This window comes from Pleurodeles waltl, chromosome 3_1, assembly GCF_031143425.1.
Source record: "Pleurodeles waltl isolate 20211129_DDA chromosome 3_1, aPleWal1.hap1.20221129, whole genome shotgun sequence".
In the NCBI taxonomy this organism is placed as follows: Eukaryota; Metazoa; Chordata; class Amphibia; order Caudata; family Salamandridae; genus Pleurodeles; species Pleurodeles waltl.
The window spans coordinates 321,261,147-321,276,069 of NC_090440.1; the positions used below are offsets into that span (position 1 = coordinate 321,261,147).

The window sequence follows — 14,923 nt, forward strand, 5'->3', positions numbered from 1 at the left end:
GAAGTTGCTGTGGACAAAGATGGCGCATGCCGGTAGCAGACTGCTCCTGCCTCTTATGCCGCTTGTTTACTTCCGGCCCCGCTGACAGCTGCTGCCTCACCATGAGCGACATCGTGGGCAAGACACTGAGTTCTCTACCGGGGCTACTGTCGCAGGATGCCGGGGCCAGTAAGATGACTGGAGCCTCCAAACTGGGCGCCCTGATCCGCAGCATCACTGCTCTCAGCTCGAGGCAGGTGAGGAGAGGAATGATTAGAGTGACATCCTAAAAGTCCGTCAGTCATGGTAGGAGGTGAAGCTCTCAGGCAGTGGCCAGTGTGGTACGTACTGGAGCAGTGTCTCCCTCCCACAAAGCATTGGAGGGGAGGGCTTGCCTCAGCCCGTTACGAGAGTGCGATAGATGGTTTCATTCTGCTGCTGTTGTAACTGCCGGGACAAGGTCTTGGGGCGGAGTTCTATGTACTTCTTCCCGCACAAATGTCAACAAGCAATTGTGTTGTCTCACTTTCACTTCGAGCATCTGGCGACAGGCGGGGGTAGGCGTACACAGCATACTGAGGCTGGGTGGCTCAGACTCTGACATTACACATCGAAAGGGAGGACGCTTTCTGGTATCATTTAGAAGCCACTACATTTATATCAGACTAATTAACGCAGAGGGATACAATCGTCAATATCCCATCGCTCAAACTGAGTTAGCTGCCAAATGGGTAAATGCAGTAGGTGACCTTTTGAGTAGCAGGGCATTACCTTTCCCGTCTTGCAGTTTCGCATTTAACTTTGCAAGTATGCGATTTAACCTCAGTTTTTTCCGAGAACACTGACAGTGGCTATTATAAATGTGCGTGTGCCACTCAGGCCGCTGGCGCTCAGTCCGTCCTAGGACAAATATGGGGAGCGGAGGTATATTAGCCCAACCTATCAACATACTTAGTTTTTTTTTTTTTTAAACAACACACATTTTAATACAAATGTATTCACAGTACGTGGATTGGCATATATATTTTTTTTTTTGCAGGAAAATAATGTTATAGGCAGGGTGAGGCAATATGTGAATAACAAGCGTTTACATTGGGTCTCGCATTTGCGAGTGTTGGAGTTATTGGCGTTTTAAATGACAATGTCTTTTATCTATGTGTTTTGGTTTGGGTGTCGTGGATGTATGTGGTTTGGAGTGAAATTATGTGGGTTGAATTGGAATCGTTAGTTGTGGAATTGAGTCTGGTGGAATTCTGTGGTGGGTTATGTATTTGTGTAGTGAAACTATGTGACAGTGAATAGATAGGGGTGAGAGCTGCAAAGAATAGATAGGAAAAATATAGGGAGGGATAGGTAGATGGTGCACGAAGTGGTGTATGACCGCTAGATAGAGGAGCAGAATTTGTGTGTGAAAAAGAAGGGGGAAGCAGGACACAGAGGCTTAAAGAGAGGGCAGGAACATGTAATAGGAGTACTAGTGAGCACAAGCACAGTTAGTTTTCCCCATACATAACTATACAGATTTACTGTGGGGATCAGATTCAGGCACAATTGGAGAGACAAATTCATTGTAGGTTGATTTTTTTTTTTTTAACATTATTCATATGTACGGTTTGTGTTCAAAACTAAAGATTAGACAATTTCAAAAGGCCTTATTGGATTGGTGAAAACTCTGTTGTGGCATAAGGATATCCATTGCAAAGCTTTCAAGTTTCCCGAAAGCATGCGAGGTACATAGTTACTGCAGTCAGAAAAATGACAGAGAAAATCCATAGGCATCCGTTGGTGGTGCAATCAGATTCTACCAATTCAATACTTGTGTCAGCACCACCATATTAGTGAAAGTGGTAGATTTAAATTCTAAGCATTCCTAGAAATAATTTGAAAATGTAATGTAACATCCTCTTCAGTGCACAGATCGCAATTGAGAGTTACATAAATTATACCCATTTAATGAGTGCACTCACTCAAGGAGCACAGCAAACTCATTTAGTGTAACTGTAGGGCTTTGAAATATTTTATTTCAAGTGATGTGAGATTTGGTTGTTCATGTGTGAATGTGACATCCCATGAGGTTTTCAAAACATATAAAACTGAAGTTAGCTAAACTGGTCATATCCTTGCGCTACCAGTTTCAGATATTGCTTCAGCTAATGCAGTGTCATTGGACACTAGAAGTACTCCATTCCCATTGGCTGAAAGAGGGCTCACAGCAGGCTGTGGTAGAAAAATTAGGAAAAGGGCCCATCCACAATGGCAAGCATGCGTGAGAGTAGGTTCAAGGAGGTAGGGTAGATGGCCAGATCCTCGTTGAAGAGAGAAGGTTCAAGTTAGCAGGAAATAGTGGAAGGACTTGAGAGGAGGTTTGAATGTCTTAGTGGGGGAAATGACAATTCACACTGGGTTGCAGTAAATTCAGATAGTAGGGGGTGACAGTCCTAAATATTCATCAGACATTTGAGAACGCCAGAGTAGTGAGCAGGGCAGAAGAGTCAAAAAATGAAGTGCCGGTGCCCCCCACTGGCAACCACCGGCTCAAATTAGGCACTGTGTGTAGGGAGGAGATGAGGAAGCCAGAGTTTGGGGGGGTAGAGGGGTGAACAGGGAAAAGAGCGAGCTTGATTGACAGTTGTGGCAACATTTGGAGGCTCATGCCCTGAGACTGCAGTCATTAGTGTTCACCTTTGGCAGGGGGTATTGCCTTGTATGTAGTCGTTTGTTTCAGAAAATGCATGGAAAAGCCACATTTCCTTCAGGCTGTGGATATTGGGCTCACGGAGAAGTCTCCCCCCACACTCTCGCAACCCTATCAGCTTCCACACATACACCATCGCAAGTGCAGAGCACCTAAGTTTCCCAGGTCCACATATGCCCATCTAGTCCCGGTCTTAGCTCTGCATTCTGGACTTGTGGTGTTGACGTGCCCGGTCCTTAATAAGTAAACTTACAAGGGGACACGCATAGGTCGATGAACCTTTTGATGCACATGGAGTATCCTAGCTATGATGTGACCAATGTTTCTCAATAATCAATACACAAAATTCAATAACCATTAATCTAGTCATTAATCAACAATTAATAATCATCACACCATGACCATCTGGTGTGGAAAGTTTGCAGGACATACAGGAAGCTTGGAAGACACATCATTTTAAATAGAGCTATCCACCCCAATGGGTTCAGAGGTAGTCAACTCCACCTCTGCAGGTCTTTTGTCAAACCAGCCTGAAGGTGTTTAAAATTAAGAGTCCACACCAGTTGTGGAATGCAGTATCTAAGTACTTAAAGGAGAGACAGGTTATTGGAACTGTTGGGCACCAAGAGTGTCCACTCATGTCTCCCGTAATTTATGACTAGCATCCTTATAACTGTGGAGTCTATAGACAGTTAGAAATATACTACTTGCAAAATTGCTTTGTGAATTGCAAAAAATATCATAAGCCTCTATAAAATTGTAAGTTTACCTTTGTGAATCAGACCCTCTGTGCGTAAGAATTGGCGTAAGCGGGATCTCATTTAATTATCAAGGTGATCAATCTGTCTCAGAATTTGCATACAGCAAGTTATCACACCACAGTGTGTGTTTAAAACCTACTGGTGGTCACCAGTAGATAGTTATAGTTAGGACCTAGTTTCCATAGGAAAAGCGTGTTTTTTGTTTTGCTAATAACTTTAGTGCTGTTTGACAAATCTTTACAAACTTTTCAAAACTAGTACGCAACTCACTCCAGCTGCTGTGTGGAATGTTTCAGAGTGATCTGTCAAGCGGGGGCCGAGAAAAAGGGGGGTCCCAAAACACATTTTCCTCCTTGCAATTTCTCATAGGCATTTTAGACGCGACTTCAGTCTGAACCACTGGACGTTATTACATGAAATTTGGCAGAAAGCTAGCTCTGGGTCCAGAAAGAACCCTCTTTGTAATTTGGTGTAAATCTGTTCAGTAGTGCTGGAGTTATCAATGGAAAAAGAAATATAGATGTCTATGGACATGGATCTGCCGCAGATCCTCTGCTGATTCGGGCGGATCTGTTGATCCATGCACCAACAGCAATGCAGTGATTGGCTAGCCGTAACCTGAGAGGAAAGTTGCAGCCGCCATTTTGTTCATCAGGACTTGGTTCCCAGTAGGGAAAATAAAATTAAAAAGTGATAGAAGGGACCAGGGCAGTGGTACCCTGACGTGAGGATCTGCAGATCGTTCCAGATTTGGGTAGATCTGGAGGTCCAGACCCCAATTTAAAAAAAAACACATACACTCGCTCACATACCTACAGACTCGTTCACGCACACTCACACAACCACTCACATACCATACAGCCACTCTCACACCCACTCACAGACCCTCAAAACCACTCACACACCCACACACAGGCCCACACAGCCCTCATACTCCCACTTACACACACAACCACTGACACTCCCAATCACACCCAGGCTACAGGGACATTATAGTGAGGAAATAACATTAAAAACCATAAAAAGTCACTGAAAAACCAAAGGTTAGCGGGTGTTATAGTTAGCAGTACATTTTAAAAAACCTTAGACATTCACAAAAAAGGTTACATGGCCATTATAGTTAGGTTCAGAATTTACAGGCACAAAACCATAGAAATTCAGCAGTTATAGTTAAAATTAATTCAAGTAACTGTAACTTGTGCCCTAAGGTAACTATAACTCAGGCCCTCACCATACACTGCTACTTACAACACATATTACATCACTCATGACATCTTCTATGATATCATTGATAATATCACTGTAACATTTCCAGTGAAATTATTGATGAGAAAACTGTGCATGGCGAGGGTATGAGTTCTTGTTACCCCCATGTTATGAGTTATAGTTACTTGAATTCACTCTGACTACAGCTGAATTTCTATGGTTTTGTGTCTGTAGGTTCTGAATCTAAGTGTAATGGCTCTGTAGCCCTCGTTTCTTTTTTTTGGGGGCATTTCTAAAGTGTTTTTTAAATCAAATTCCTAACTATAAAGTCCCTGTAACCCTTGTTTTCACAGTGGGGAAAAAAATAATGTATATATATATATAATCAAGCAAAAAAAAAGAAATTGCAGCACTTGCTCGATTAGTGTGTATTCCAGTAATAAAAATTAGCAAACACCAATGGTTTTCGACTCTGAGTCTCACTGTAGAAAAAATATATATTCATTATATATATAGGTGTGTGTGTGTGTGTGTGAGGTAGTTATAGTTAGGAACAGCTTTTTCCATAGACAAAGCGTTTTTTGTTTTGCTAATAACTTTGGCACTGTTTGACGAATCTACACAAAATGTGCCCTTTTTGCCTAGCTGTGCATGGAAAGGTTTGGGGTGATCCATCAAGCGGGTGCTGAGAAAAAGGGGGTCCCAACACTTTTACTTCATTCTATATATACAGGGAGTTTGCAGTCTTTAGACATAGCTACAGCCCAAACCGCTGAACAGAATTACAACTAATTTGACAGGAAGCTAGATCTTGGTCTTCAGATTGTGCTTTTCTTGATTAGGTTTAAATCTGTTCAGTAGTGTCAGAATTATTAAGGGGAAAAAATAGTTACCCAGGGACACAATCCTTTGCGGATCCACAGGTACTCGCTGGTACTCGCAGGTGCCCACTAGTACCCGCACATCCAAAGCCCCATGAGGAAAAAAAAACCTCACCCACTCACACGCCATTCTCATCCCACCCCGGCGCACAGCCGAAGGCATGTGGTGAGCTGCATGGCAGAGGTTATATTAACAAATGGTATTTATATATTACTTTACTTTAAATAAACAAAGAAATGTACTGAAAAAATAAAGGTTACAAGGACGTTATAGTTAAAAACACAAAACCATGGAAATTGAGCAGTTATAGCTATACTTATCTGAAAAAACTATAACTCATGCCGGAAAGTAACTTTATGAGTTATAGTTTCTTAACATAAGTATAACTATAAGTATAACTTTAACTGCTGAATTTCTATGGTTTTGTGAGGGTAAAACATGAACCTAACTATAATGTCCCTGTAACCTTTGTTTTTTTTCAGTGAATGCATATATAATGCATGAGAATTCCTGGTCACAGATGACTAGATGGAAGCACTTGTATTAGTATATAGCAATAGCATTGTTCCACAACAGACTCACATATACATTTCTATACATCCTACCTATATGTACCGGCCCATGCCTTAAATGCGGTCCTGTTTTAGAGACATAGGTAACCTGTGACTCCAATATCTGCAACAAGCACAGCACTCACAGGGTGGGTGCCTTACATGATGAACAAGATGCTGCATGCTGTTGGAGAGGGGGGTGGTGTTTATCGGCTGCAACTGTCTTCCTTTGGGCTTGTGACACTTTTTAAGCAGTTTCCTACAGAGAATCTAAAAGTGACAGAGATTGGTTTGGTAAATAATTTCAGTTTATCTAATACTACAAACCGGAATACCATTGTCTTTCTGTGATTGTAATAATGTTTTTGGCTTGTAAAATGACACCAAAGCCATTCACTATTTCTTTAGCCTCGTATCTTGCACTATCATTTGATTCCATCTATAGACTTAGCCTGATAAGCTACATAAAGAGGCAAGCGTTGATGGGAAAAGTTTGATTGGTTTTGTGGGAATCAAACAAAAAAAGTATTGAAAGATATGCTTTCACATTTTTGGGCTGTATGTAGCAATGAGGTATGCATGCTTGATCTTGGTCAGAGAGTGTTGGGGAATAGTAACACCACATGTTGTAGGGCTCCCATTATTAGAACGAGACTGCTTGATTAGGGGCTGCTGCATCACTGTTTGTCTGGATGAGTTTCAATACATGTTTTTAAAAGACTGCAATCTACGATAAAATATGTGAGCTGCAATTATTAGGGCAGTGTGACATAACAGGATCAGAATGGTGGTTACTAGAGAGAAAAAATTGAACAGTCCCAACTTATTGGTCTAACATACATAGACAAATTCTCCCTAAGCCCTAACTCCCAAGTGAGAGCATAGTGGTGATAGCCCAATCTGTTGGTACTTAATCCATGAGAGGAGCACCCACCCCCATTGCTTGGAAGATAGGGGTCTGCCCACCGCCTCCTGAGTTGGCTGTAGAGACAGGGCAGAGGTCAGCAATGAAATGGCATCCAGCGTAGATGGAATCCTGGCTGGAATTACCTCCCTGTTGTTCCTTGGCCTGTACAGCATTTTTATAAGAAACATTTGTTCGGTGAAAAAGTCCTGATGTGGGCATGTGCCTAAGTGTCAGACGGTATACATACTCTTGTGGAGACAATTGCCATTTTTATCATGTTCTGTTTTTTTCAGCCTTGGACAGAAGTACACAGTGAAATGCTGCCCACAGAATAATAATAACAAAGCTTTTACAGAATCACAAATTTGGAGCTGATTGGAAAATAAAAACATCCCAGCTGAAAACAGGCTAACTAACAATAAATAAAACTGAATAAATGAAATCAGAGCACAGATAAGCTAAGCTAAAACGTGTGCCTAAGCAGAGTGTAAAATACAACCACGACACACACATAGAAATGTGTGGGTCACTTCAAATAAAGCCAGTCGAGTATTGTTTTGAACTAGTCATGACAGATGGCACAATAGGTAAGATGTCTTCATGCGTATAGACAAAAAGTATTTGCTTTGATTCTCAAATCACTCTACTAGCCCAGTATTAATCTAAAGAGTCAGAATGGGCAATCAGATTTTTTCATACCTTTTTGTTTCTTTATTTCTTCATTTTTTTTTTTTAATTATTTACTTAAATAAACAACATAAATGTAAACAAAAGGCAGATAATGATTACAGTCTCACAGCTCGATACTGTGATAAGGGTACCATCCGGAAATTTGAATCATCCTCGAATTTACAACTCTCACAGAAGTTGCAGATCAATGGTAATATACATAGATCATACAATATTGGTGCAGTCAGAGTTAAATGAAATACTGTTAATGAAAATCGGTTAGACAAAATGAAGCTTCTGACATACAGACTTGAAAAGTAAAGGTTAGTGCAACACAGAAGTGCATGTAAGCAGAACTGTATCACTTGTTTCCTTTTAAATGTACTTGAAGTGCAATCCTTTCCCCTAATTAAGTTGACACTGCACCTTAATCTCGCCTTGATCACACAGAAATCATCTTCTTAAAACATGGACCCATCACTTTTGATATAATTGTTTGTTTTTACTTAAGTATAAATATATGCATGATTTACTTCAACCATACCCTCAGGCCTGTGGTTCAGGTTATAAGGTTCTCTGTTTTAACCACTTCCTTCTGTAACTTAAAAGAAAATCTGTTTTGTATGCAAATCCAAACTTTTGTCCTTTGAAAATGCATTGTTCTTTGGTGTTTGGTCCTGATAACTGATTACTTGCTTAAATTATCTCTAGGAGGAAGAAAAACTGATCCAGCAAGAGCTTTGCAATTTGAAAATCACAGTTTCTTCTCCCAGCACTTCTTTGGTGAGTCATAATATCAGGAAGGAATTTGTAAAACAAGTATTAATATCTATTACCTTGTGCATTCAAGTGTGTTGCCCTTGTAATGCCATACATTCTTTTGTTTCAACAGTCTGTTGAATTACAGTTCTTGTCAACCCTACACATCATGTATTGATAGTTATAATGAAATATAACAATTTTAACATTTGACAGCTTGCCGAATCCTGATAAAAGCGATCTTGGCAAAGATGAAAGTGACTTAAAAGCAAAGCGACCAGACCTTTATCCCAAGTTCTTTCACAGAAACCGTGAATTTTCGTTTTCATTTTCTTAAAATACTATTTTACGCCACCAACATCTCTCAATATTGTACGTTATTCAGAGCTATCCTACACATAAATATTTAGCAGCACCACTAACTTAGATATATGTCCTGAATGTTGATGAGAGATGGTGCTAGGTGTATCTTTATGGAGATGGAGTTCCACATCTTTGATTAATAGCAGGAAAGGGCTTTTTTGTTTTAATATTTACTTGCTGCTTCTTCTGGTCTCCACCTTGGTAAGATTGCTGCTGCTAGGATTGCAAAGCCCAGGAAAGAATGTGATATTTCTTGCTATGTATACCTTCTTGAAAGACATACTTGATACAGCAGAGGTGACTCAGTTGCCAGTTTTCTGATGGTGGATATGATCTTGTCGAGCTCTATTAGTCCTTTGATTAGAGTGGTCTCAACATGGAAAAGTCTGCCCACTGTAGTTGGTTGAGATTTTAGGACACCAATGAGCAAGTCAATCACAAACCATTTTGATTAGATCCTCTCCCACAACACCTTTGTTTTTAGCGCCAAACCCTTTCTGCAGGTCACGAGGCCTGCCATGCGAACTGGATTCAATCCACAATATGCGCACCTTTTTATGTTGGACCTGGAAAATGAGTCCCTACACCAATGGCCTAATTCATTGCATAGTTAATTCTGTTGTGAACTGTCTGAACTGGAACAAATGATTCAGAAAAGCTTTAAGTGTGTCACTTGAATGTCAAATAGACCATTAGTTGGGTTAATGAAAAACGATTTGGGCTTTCCTGTATGTATAAAAATATTTTTATCATTTCTGAATCTAGTGATAAGTGATGAAGATTTAGGAAATGGGCCTATCATCAATCCTCATTGTATTGGGTTTGATGTAGAATGGTGGCACAAAGAGCTTTTTTTACCTGCACTTTAGTTTTGAAATTGCCTTTAAACCATTTGATTTTTTTTTTTTTTTTTTTATTTGTAGTTTTTAAGATTTGTGTTGTTTATTCCTACATCATTTGCTTTTATAAAATACCTTTGTCTTATTTGTACCTACGCAATGGAATTAATTAGTCACATGAGGATTTCAAATATTTTGTTTGCTTTAGAAGAGTTTTTGTGTAATATGAAAATGATGTTTTAAAATGTAAATTGAGTGTGATTTTCTTTTTTTATATTTATTTGCGTTTCAATATACTTTTGGAGCCAATTGCTTATTGAAATGACAGGTTTTACTTAATTCGGTCAAGAAGTTTCCAGCAGATTTCACCAACTTTCAACTTTCATCGTTAAAAACAATTTGTCTTTGAACATTCCACAGATCTAGGTAAACTTGTAGAATGCAAACACATTTATAAAATATAATGAACACATAACATACTTTATTATTAACTTGCAGACACTCGCATGTAGTGCAACAGTTTCACCACACTCAGACAAATCGGTGATCTTGGTCAGGCAGCTGGGTACCACACAATGTAGTTTGATATGTTTACTGAGATATGCATCGTTCTACCCTTGCAAAGAATGACTCAATAAGATCACTGCTCCAGTCAAATATACCGAAATAGAGAATATTCAGTGCGAATACCAGCCCGCTGTGATGAAAAAAGAGAGAAAATCAACAGATCGTGTACATACTACAGTAGTATCACTGAAAAAAATCATGAGAAATATCAAGGATCTGCAACCAGTGCTGACATAGAATATGAAGCAGGGTGAAGTATTTCCCATGTCACCTACATTATAACTGCATACAGTTAACTCTCTTGAGATTAAACAAAGGGGGCACCGCCTGTGGAAATATGTTGCTAAAGTTGTGTACATATTTGTGATAAACATCCTTCATAACAAGTTCAATTTAACTGTGCTGGATGAATAGAACTTTCAACCGAAGTTTGAAAACTTTGTCCACCTCCTCCAGTGCAAAAGTGGAATTCGCTGGAGATACGTAAACCTCATCAAATAATCTTCTCGACCATGAATGAATGGATGCATGTTTGGAATGCCTAGCACTGCTCCAGAGGATGCCCGTTCTCCTGCAGGCGTCAGGTGGGGCCAATTTCAAAAACATTGTTGGAAAGGCTCACCTGTCAAATTGGACATTATTAATGCCTTTACATGGGTTCATGGATTAAGACTTCATATCGTACTAGATAATCCTGTGAATATTTACCTGTTTAGAGCCTAAACATATTTTACCAGCGTTAATCGTTTTACCACTGTAGGGATGTTATTTTCCACATCAAGAAGATCACACTTTACATCCTTTTTATGTCAGCTCTAGGAATTAATTGATGGACATTTTACTATCCCACAAAGCAAACACTTTTACTTCCATAATGTCTGCTGCACATTACAATTGGCAATTAGCACACCCTCTTCTTAGTTTTCTCCTCCCATCTCTTGGAGATCTAACATGCATAATCTTGCTAATTGAGTTCATTTTTTATCTGGGGAACAATCATGAGGTATTTTCTTACGGAACGGTCGGGAGGCCTCATGAGCTCTTTGACTTAAATATTTTGGTATCTTAATATATTACTTTTTTGTTGACTAAAAGGTATCCTCATCGCCACCCTGTATGTTGTTGGAGTATTAATCATGATTATAAGTTGGATGCCTATGTGCACACGAATGAAGATACCCAGTTGTTTAGGCTCAAACTGGTGTTAAATGCCTACAGTAGACTGAACACAGGCAGTTGCAGAGCAAGATGTGGTGTCAGTATCTAGTTATTCTTGTTATGCTTTAGTCATCCGTATACGATTTGTTATGCTTGTAATAGCAAATATCTGTATTGGATGGATGTCATAGGTAGACAGCCAGATACTTCTACCTACCCTTACTGCTCCTAGTCTTAGCAAGAAAGCATCCTCTCTGGATCCTTGGTTATTTTGTGTAGTTCCCACTCCTTTCTCTTATTACAGCCCCCACGCGGTAAATATGAGAGTGTTGAGTGGTTAAGTGTGGAACAAGGAGTCAACCCTTTGAAAACATGTACTCTTTGACCTCCGATGAAGCCACTTTCGCTGCCGCCAGGCATGTTAGTGAACTGACATATAAGCTGTAATGTTCCACTTTTTTTTATTTCATGTATCTGTATACAGTATTCCATGTAGTAATCTATAACTCAGCCTGGTCAAGGTATAAAGACTAATGCGTTATTTAAGTAAATAATTGCTATTTGACCTCCATTTGTAAAACTTTCTTCTTTTTTTCAGAGACAAATGAAAGAATGCATGGTGCGGCTTATTTATTGTGAAATGCTGGGTTATGAGGCTTCGTTTGGTTACATACATGCAATCAAATTGGCTCAACAAGGAAACCTGTTGGAAAAGAGAGTGGGTATGTACTATGATACTCATTTGTTAAGTGGAATCAAATGTCTTTTTTACCAGCAAAGAATTTGAGAGGCATGTCGGTGTGCACACTAACACCGCGCACTTGTTGTTTACCAGTTAAGCACATATAGCAGCTGGGGTCTGAAAACCAGACTCCAATATCCACTTTTGTCTTAATTTGTTTTCAAATTAAAATAGTATGTGTCATAGCAAATGTTTAAATTTGTTGATTTCGTTTCTGCATTTAAATGCCAGCTGTTACTAGTTAGCCTCTTGTGTATTGTTCTAGGCCAACACATGCTTTGCCCTGGATGGCAATAAATGCCATGGTCTTTCTCACTGTTGAATTATCACATAATATGTTAGCAATAATCATGTTGCGCCTATTACTTAGGATGTATTTTTTGATGCGATTTCTAGTGTGTATCTGTATGCAGAATGCAACATGTTTTTGTGTACGGGAAGCTTCAGTTAAAGACCGCTTTCCTTTCTTAGTGAGTGTATGACAGAATTTAAGAAGGTATTGTGTTTGCAGTCGATGCCTCGGTTATTTTACATTATTTATGTACGCGACTGGTTTGTCTCATAACCGACCATCTTTTGAAGTGCACAGAAATAACCTGTAGCCCACTGTGACTAACTGATGGAAGTAGTTATTCCACTCATCTACACACAGCACCTCCTCTCTTTGGCGCCATTTTGCCAAAATAGTTCTGCCCTTATCAAGGCAGATACACACGTAGGCATGCACGATTTCAGCGTCGAGGATATGTGATTCCAATTAAAACCGCGTTTTGATAAGAGTTGTATTTGCCCCGTACAGAACTTTTCACTTTGAATAGCACGTGTCGTGATGAAACGAATTCGAGAGGTGCCAATAGGTATATCACCGGAGTGCATACAAAGTTGCACTGTCCTTTAAATTATTACACAGTTTAGCGCTTTTGATTGCAGTCACGCACAGACTCATTGCAGCACAAAAGCGGGTGATCTTCCCTTCAAATGTGTACCCGGGAAGAGCTGCATCGATCTTGCTTTGGAGGTGACCTATCCAGATAAAAGGCTACGTGGTGTGTGTGTTGCCACAGCGAATGCTAACTTTCAATTCACGAAAGGTGTGCGTTTCATTTTTAAGTCCGACATTCCTTTTCAGTTGCACAGACTGCTTCGAATTATAAGCGATTATGTGTCTTATTAGACACAGTTGTGCTTCTAAACATGTCACCCAATGCCATTGTTGGAGCAAGTTGTTCCTGCTCAGTGTTATTCACAGGAATTGTAAACTAATCTCCTGCTTGGCAGTGGGGACAATTGCCAACGGCTAAAAAACACTATTACAATTGAAATGTCCAATTGAATTGGTAATTTATGCCATGTGAGAAATGTAATGATGGGTACTTGACATATGAACGCAAGTACCTGATCTAAATGTAGAAATCCTTCAGGACGAGCAGCTTTTGGACAGGTGTTCAGATTCACTGGCGCTCCTTATTTTAGTGGTGTGGGCTTTGAGACATTTTTGGCTCATTCACCAGTAACAACATGCCGGTATATCTTTCTTCTAAGGCAAAAACAATGCACACACGGGGCCTATGAAAGAAGTTACAAAAGTACATGGCACTAATTGTGGACTCTTGACTAAGCATGAGCACTTGTATTTAGTCTATTCACCCGTCATCAGTCTCTTCCATTCCATTCAGGTGATATATCTTTTGCTTTTTACTATACCACAGTAGATGTATTCGGATAGATCAGAGAATATCTCCATGGTACCAGTTTGTGCTCTTGCATCGGTGAGCTGTCAAACAGATTGTCTCCCTGGGTCGGAGAAGTCTCTAATTCCCATCAGTATTTATGTGGGTACCCTGTGATTCTGTAGCCATTGAGGTGGGGTTTCTAGTTCTGCAAAGCCCTGGATATGTACTTTGCAGGGGACCGCTGACTGATGGGAGGGGAATGTTGCATTGATGCCTCAGTGGTGTGCATCAACTGGATAGCAACTTTCTGTTGACTTTTGATTTTTTTAAATCTCAGGACATATGACAATTATGCATGTATGATGAGGGCCTACTGCCAACTGTTTTGAGACCCGAGCAGTGGGTCTGTGTCCGAAAGGAGTATCCTTGAAATAAGGACTTACCACGGATGGGGGTCAGAAGGCACCCCAAAGCATGCTGCCATTTAGAAGAGTAACGGCTGCTCCAGTGACCTGGAGGAAAGAACCGTGGTGGAAGGATTAAAACTCTAAGCATGAGGCCTAAGAATAAAACACCAGGAACAGAGCTTCTTGACTGGAGCTTAGATGGGGCATCATTGTTCTGTCTCTGTTAAATGTACCTCCTGACCATGTCTTGCAATGGGCAGGAGAGACAGCCAGTGAAGGAGAAGCTGTATGTGCGTGCATGTGTGTTTGTGTGCTTAGACTGAGATGCAGTTTTAGATTGCCCTCTGTTACCTACTTCATATTTACAGCCCACAGAGCTCAGTGAATGACGTTGCCCCTCATGGCAGCACTGATTTCTGTGGCCACAAGAGTGCTGGTTCACACAGCAGTGACAATGCCGGTCCCCGTAGCCACTGCAGTCTCCTTACCTCACCATCAGTGTGTGGGCATCCTTGTACTCCGGGGCACTGAGCATCACTCGTTGTGGGAATGCGGTTATGTGTCTTGTCCCATAGGGGTCCCTGTTTTCCTGAAATTGGAAGTTGCATCCTGCATTTTTGCTACCATTTGTTCAGGGTATAGATTTAGTTAATCAGTTGGTAAAATGCATTAACCTTCTTATTAATTTTCCATATTGTCTTCTTTTGCTTCTGGTGGGCGAGGTCGATTGTGCATGATTCTCAATTAAAGATGACTGACACTTCT

The 14,923-nt window shown here is 40.3% G+C and overlaps 1 protein-coding gene across 1 annotated transcript in view; it reads left to right on the plus strand.

Moving 5' to 3' along the window:
• Position 1: 1 nt before the first annotated feature.
• AP4E1 (adaptor related protein complex 4 subunit epsilon 1) overlaps positions 2–14,923 on the plus strand; it is a 246,052-nt gene continuing 231,130 nt past the window's right edge. Inside the window, exons 1-3 of the mRNA XM_069222475.1 lie at positions 2–236; positions 8,362–8,433; positions 11,935–12,058. Of these exons, the coding sequence (XP_069078576.1) occupies positions 27–236; positions 8,362–8,433; positions 11,935–12,058 (406 nt within the window). The 5' untranslated portion in view covers positions 2–26. The remainder of the gene's footprint in view (positions 237–8,361; positions 8,434–11,934; positions 12,059–14,923) is intronic.